We start from the raw sequence: 7,208 nt of genomic DNA, 5'->3' as shown, positions 1-7,208 counted from the left end.
AGTACCTTGTTCTGTATAGTCTGTAGTCTCCGTAAGTTCGCCTTTTTTGATACATTCTATGTGGATTTTTGTTTGGAGATTCTAAGATATTAAATTGTAATTTTACTGCCCTTATGATGAAAAAATGGGTTTGTCTTTCTTGTAAATTGGTCGAGTGCTAGTCTAAGTGTCTTGTTCTGTATAGTCTGTAGTCTTCGTAAGTTCGCATTTTATGATACAATCTATGCGGAATTTTGTTTGGAGGTTCATAAATAATAAATTGTATATTTACTGCCCTTATAAAAAAAAATGGTTTATTTCTTTTGTAGATTGATCAAGTGTTAGTCTCAGTGCCTTGTTCTATATAGTCTGTAGTCTCCGTAAGTTCATCTTTTTTTATACATTCTGTGCAGATTTTTGTTTGGAAGATCTTTGTTAATAAATTGTAATTTTATTATGCTTATGACAAAAAATAAGTATAACATTAAGTATAAAGAATACATTGTTTTTACAATAACATAAGATAAATGTGTTTCTTGTTCAGACAAATAATCTCTTTAATTATTTGTTGGATTCAGCAATATTTTATGTTTATAGTATTTTATATAAAGTTTTACATTACGTTTTACGTCACGTTTATGATCATTGTATGTAATATTATAAAATCAATAAAAAGTATTTGTGCCTTTTTAATAAAGTTATTTTCGGCAAATATAAAGCAACATAAAAGTTTTATAATACGAGTATTATGTGTCATTGCTTTTAATAAAATAAATTGCACCATGTAAAATATTTTACATTTTTTATTTGTTACCATAATAAATTTTAAGACTAAGGAATTAAGTATGTACAAACATTTCTTTCTTTTACATCTTTTTTAACCTAGATATTTTATATAAAATCATGTTAAACTTATATAAAACAATCTATATTATAAATTTTTATATATTTCTATTTAAAATGGTTACTGGAGCACTTTTCTATTCCCAAGTATTATTTGCAGCAATTTGAATGCAAATTGTAATTGGGTGTCTATTGATGTAAATCGATCCATTTTCACCGTAATTTGTTTGGGAACGATTTCTTCTAATTGTAATAGGGAATTGGTAATGTACTATTAATTAGTATCTTTCTCACAGCTTTTCAATTTTGATTCAGGATTTTTTGCTAAAACGTCTACGTAAAATTGTGCACTTTTTTGCTGTTTCTAAAGAAACGGCTCAGCCGATCGTCGCATAAAACTAACCAATTCTAGTCCTTATCGAGTTTGATGGAATGGCTTTTAAAATTTTAAAATCGGTTCAGCAGTTTTTGAGAAAACGTCGACGAAAAATAATGAGATCAATTCTTTTCGAGTGATCTCATCGTTGGCCAATGACGAATCAGTATTTATGTCGTAACGCACTTCCGTTGCATTTTTGTTGAGTTAATCCTTTGTTGCGCCTTAAGAAGTTTTACTTCAAAAAAATGTTTTACGTGCTTTTTACAATTTTGGTCTCAAATTATTCAGAAATGTCGTGAAAACATGTAATTAGCAAATCGGAGTTTCTGGAACTTAAACTTCTACAAGGCATAAAAAAATTAAACACTTTTTATATTACAAAATATAAAATTTATTTACAAAATTAATTTGTTACTTTACACTAGAACTTATATACTAATTTCATACATGTATAAAAATATTTTTGGATATTAAAATAAATATTTAATATTCAGGAATGTTGTAATAAAAAAATTTAAGTCTTCTAATAATTTTCAAAAATACTTATAAAATAGCTTTGTAATAAATTTTTACAATTCAACTATTTTCTGTAGGACTATTATTTTAGGATATTTACATATCTGGATTTTTTATTCATAATAATGCCAATAAAAATAATAAAATTAAATTGTTAAAGGGATTTAAATAAAATGATTTTTGGAAAAGGTAGGTGCTCACTTAGTATAATTTATTTATATAAACAAAAATGTTAAAAATACAGGTAAAAAAATTAAGTCGATTTTTTAATCATGATTTAACGTTATTGAAAACAAATAAAAAAAAATATTTTTATTAATCAGATATGCCTTTTCTGTATCATTTGCCCATCAGCTATTATTATGATTAATTTTCATTTGATAAATATCATCTTTAAATCTATCTGAAGATGCAGCAAGTTCATCCAGATGAGCTAATTCTTCATCTAACATCAATTTTGCGATTTTCATCTTAACAGTTGCTTGTCTTCTGGCAGAGAAATTTTTCAACAATTTTGCATAACCGAGAAAAATGTGTTCGGTGCCATCTAAATTTTCTATACACCTAGGGAATAAAAAATAATGAAGGATAAATTGGTATTGGAAGATTTGTATTTTCAAAGAGCTCGACAGGACGCACCGTTTGTACTACAACCTTGTAATTCAGATATAACATTATTCAAAGTGTCTATAATTAGATACATTTTTAATATTGACAAGTTTTCTAACAAAATTTTGAAATAAAAAATATTTCATCCATAGATGTCTCATATATGAGAAATATATGTAAAATGCGATTGTAAACAATAGTCTATGGGCGAAATGTCTTTCGGAAGATTAACATTTTCAAGGAGCTCTACAGGGCGCACCGCTTGTACTACAACCTTGTAATTTAGATATATCATTATTCAAAGTGTGTATTATAAGGTACATTTTTAATTTTGACAAGTTTCCTAACAAAATTTTGCATTAAAAATATTTTGTCTATAGATGTCTTAATTGGAAATTGTGGTTTATGGGTTAAATGACTCTGGGAAATTAAACATTTTCAAAGAGCTCTACAGGACGCACCGTTTGTACTACAACCTTGTAATTCAGATATATCATTACTCAAAGTGCCTATTATAAGATAAAATTTTAATTTCGATGAGTCTTTTAACAAAATTTTGAAATAAAAATTATTTTATCTATACATGTCTTATATGTATGGCTGAATTGTCTTTCGGACTATTACTATTTTCAAAGAGCTCTACAGGGCTCACCGCTTGTACTACAACCTTGTAATTTAAATATATCATTATTCAAAGGGTCTATTATGAGACACGTTTTTAATTTAGACAAGTTGTCTAACAAAATTCTGAATTAAAAAATATTTTATCTATAAATGTCTTATATGTATGGCTGTAGTGTCTCTCGAAAGATTAACATTTTCAAAGAGCTCTACAGGACGCCCCTCTTCTACTACAACCTTGAAATTCAGTTATATTATTATTCAAAGTGTCTGTTATTAGATACATTTTAAATTTCGACAAGTTTTCTAACAAAATTTTGAATTGAAAAAGATTTTATCTATAGATGTCTTATTTGTAGAGTGTGCTTTTTGGGTGAAATAACTCTCGGAAATTTAACATTTTCAAAGAGCTCTACAGGGCGCACAACTTGTACTACAACCTTGAAATTCAAATATATCAAAATTCAAAATGTCTTTTATGAGATAATATTTTAATTTCGACAAATTTTCTAACGGAATTTTGAATTAAAAAATATTTTATCCGCATATGTCTTATACGTATATACGTATATACAGGGTGGCTGATATGTATTGCAACCAATTTCAGACCGCTATCATTTCTAAACCGCTCATCAGACAGATGACAAATTTATTCCAGTGATTGTTTATTTAATTGTTTACAAGCGTACAAAAGCATTTTGATCTATTGCATTCAGAAAAAAAGTTATTCGTGATGGAAGTCAAGCGTGATAGTGCGATTGCTTCATACTTGGCTGAAAAACCTTAGGTGGCTATATTTCGAGCCCTCCAGTATTTAAATGCGACAAATATTTTGTTTCTCGTACCATATCTCGTAACGGTGATACACTCAGTGTTGCACCGCGTCCAAAAAGTGGACGAAAAAAAACACTAACAACCCCAGAAATGATCCAAAAAGTATAGGCAAAAATCGATCGAAATTCGTGTCGCAGTGGTAAAAAAATGGCCCGTGAGCTGAACATATCGCAAAAACGGATGCAACACATATTGAAAAATGAGCTTGAACTAAAACCATTGAAGATCCAAAAAGTGCAAGAGCTCATTGATGCACAAAAAAAAGTTAGACGAAAAGAAGAGAAGGGGTTGCTTCGCTTGCACGAAAGTGGCTAGTTACCGAATTTGGTTTTCTCAGATGGGAAGTCCTTCCAAATCGAGCAGTTTGTGAACAAACAAAATGATAGGGTTTACTTGCCAAAAAGGTCAGCTAAAAATTTACACCTTCGATTGACCACCAGAACTCGAGCGCCGCCGACGGTAATGGTGTGAACCACCGTAACGGCCGATGGTGACATTCCACTCTTATTCATCGACCGTGGGATCAAAATAATTGCCGAAATTATCGGGAAAGTGTCTTAAAGGCAGTATTGAAGTCCTGGGTAGACAAAAATTTTGATCGCAGACCATGGTCATTCCAACAGGACTCAGCACCATCAAACACAGCACGCGCCTACCAAAAATGGCTTATAAAAGAGGTTTTTCGCTTCATTTCCATCGCACAATAGCCACCAAGATCTCTGGATCTAAATTTGCTGGACTTTTGTGTCTTGGACATTTTGAAGAGTAAGGTTCGCACTAAAAAATACCAAAGTGTCGATCATCCCAAGAAGGCGCCTCGCCGGGAATGGGCCAAAATACCCCAGAGCCACTTTCGTGCAGCGTGTTATGGTTTTTCTGCCGTTTGAAGGCCATAATTTGTGCCAAAAGTGGCCAATTGGAACAAATATGAACAAATTTTAAAATTTGATGTTATTTCTGATATTTTTGCTTTTGAACAATGAAATTTAAAATGAAAATGACAAAGTTATAGCGCTTTACTTTGTTGCAATACATATCAGCCACCCTGTATACGTTTGTACTACAACCTTGTAATTCAGATATATCAAAATTCTATAATATGATGCATTTTCAATTTCGACAAGTTTTCTAACAAAATTTTGCATTAAAAAAGATTTTATCTATAGATGTCTCATATGTTAAATGCGGCTGTAAACAACAGTTTATGGGTAAAATATCTTTCAGAAAATTAACAATTTCAAAGAGCTCTACAGGGCGCACCGCTTGTACTACAACTTTGCAAATAAGATATATCAAAATTCAAAGTATCTATTGAAAGATGAATTTATATTTTCGACAAGTTTTCTAACAAAATTATGAATTAAAAAAGATTTCGTCTATAGATGTCTTATATGTACAGTGTGCTCATAAACGATGGCGAAATGCCTCTCTGAAATTTAACATTTTCAAAGAGCTCTACAGGGCGCACCGCTTGTACTACAACCTTGAAATTCAGACATAACATTATTCAAAGTGTTTATTACGAGATACATTTTTAATTCCGACAAGTTTTCTAACAAAATTTTGCATTAAAAAAGATTTTATCTATCGATGCCTAATTTGTAAAGTTTGGTTATAAACGATAATAACCTTTGGAATGTGCATTTTGGAACGATTTTTTCACTTTTTTTATTTATTTATCACGTGATAAAAAAATTAAGTTTGAAATATATAAATTTGATAAATTTTACTTACCTGTGGGTTGCATTTCTTTTAAAATAATTAGGTATGTCACTTCCACAAGGAGTTTTGGCTTCGTGAAGTTCTACTTCTACAGGTTGCTCATTGGGAAGATAGCAAGGTAGTTGTTCCTGAAAATAAAAAAAAATAGTTTATTACCACAAATTTAGTAGCACAAAAATATACAGTGTGATATATACAAAAAATATATCCAAAAACAATTTATCCTTTACCCTACCTCATCAAATTCTGGTAACTGCAATTCATCAAAAGTGGCGGCATGTTCTTCAGCAGATTCCATAGATTCGCATTTCATAGTTTTGGCATCTTTTTCTTTTTGGGCGTTATTTGCAGCATTGTTGACACTGCTCTGGAAAGGCTTAACGAAGTCCATGTGTTTGGCCCAGGGCCAGTTCTTGTAGTTCTTTGCTGCCAGATGGCCAGCTTGACTTCGCAGATGTTTTGTGTAAGTGTCGCGCAGGTTTTTCCATTTTTTCTTGATGTCTTCACCTGGGCAATAGTAGTAGACATATGATGTGATAAAATTTATTAGTACAAAATCATAAACAAAAAGTTGTCTCATATAGTTGCACAAATTCTTCCTCCGAATCATTGCAAGTCACGTCCGAATATTTTCACAACCTGTCAATATCTTCGACGGTGTGATTGACATACACTTGAGTCTTTTCCATTCTCTCATTTTTTTAACAAATATCTTTTTTAAAAATTGCTGACTCACCAGTGGTGTTAAGTTGCTTTCCAATGTCCTCGTAGATGGCTTCTTTAAGTTTTGCATTTTTGTACTGAGGATGTTCCATGTCGTACAAAAGTTCGTTGGATCGCACTTTGGCGATCAGCAAGGCGGTAAAATCTGCCATTATCATTAGAAGGCGATTTTTTAATCTGAAAAATAATAAAAAATATAGGTAAATAGGTGTCTAGTATAGAAATGAAAATATGTCATTGCTTAATTTTATATTTAGTTGCTTTTCTAATTTCTTCTCTATTTTGCTCATCTCTGTTTTATAAAAAACATAAATTTCTTTGAAAATTTGTAATTTTAGGGTGAGTAAATTGTACTTTTTAAGGGTAAGTTATTATAATCGCAAAAAAATCGAAAATGAAAATTTTTGCATATCTTTACGTTTCAGGGTTTTCCGAACATTTTCATACTATACAAAAAATTGGTGTGTGTGTGTTCGGGTTCAATTTTCCGTTATCAATTTCGAGATCACGGATCAACCGATTTGAATGATTCAAAAAACATTCGATTCCTATTGATAAGGAGACGTGCTGATTAGTTTTCGGCAAAGGTAGGTCCAGCCGGTTTGGAAATGTGCAACAAAGGGCGATTCAGTTTTTGAGAGAACGGAGCGTCCGATTTGAATGATTCAAAAAACATTTTACTTATGTTAAAAAAAAAATAAATTTTTTGGAAGACAGGTCCAACGGTTTCGTAGATCCAGAAAAAAAGTTAACAAAAATGCCATTTGACGTCAAAAATGATTATTAGACATACGCACAACAAATTATAAGATATTTTATACAAATTATAACAAGTGCAAATAATGTTACTGAATGGGTTTTCAAATTTTCAAATTATCTCAAAATGTTTAGAATTCGATTTTGTTCAAAATTCAGAAAAATTTAAAATATTCAAAATTTTCAAACAATTTTAAAGCTCTTTAAAATTATATTTAACAGAACT

At 30.6% G+C, this 7,208-nt stretch overlaps 1 protein-coding gene across 1 annotated transcript; it reads right to left on the bottom strand.

The window, feature by feature from the left end:
* Positions 1–2,067: 2,067 nt before the first annotated feature.
* Positions 2,068–6,378, bottom strand: LOC113388380. Its single transcript, XM_026625766.1, has 4 exons — positions 6,240–6,378; positions 5,739–6,010; positions 5,516–5,631; positions 2,068–2,281 (listed from the first exon to the last, which is right to left on the bottom strand). Exons 1-4 carry the CDS (start codon positions 6,376–6,378, stop codon positions 2,068–2,070), a joined length of 741 nt encoding a protein of 246 aa, XP_026481551.1.
* Between the last annotated feature and the right edge of the window lie 830 nt (positions 6,379–7,208).

Source organism: Ctenocephalides felis, unplaced genomic scaffold (assembly GCF_003426905.1).
Source record: "Ctenocephalides felis isolate EL2017-DRISC unplaced genomic scaffold, ASM342690v1 CF-g0.4_SCAFFOLD_03572, whole genome shotgun sequence".
NCBI lineage: Eukaryota > Metazoa > Arthropoda > Insecta > Siphonaptera > Pulicidae > Ctenocephalides > Ctenocephalides felis.
The sequence above is the reverse complement of the archived record's forward strand: the minus strand, read 5'-3'. Positions and strand labels throughout refer to the sequence as shown.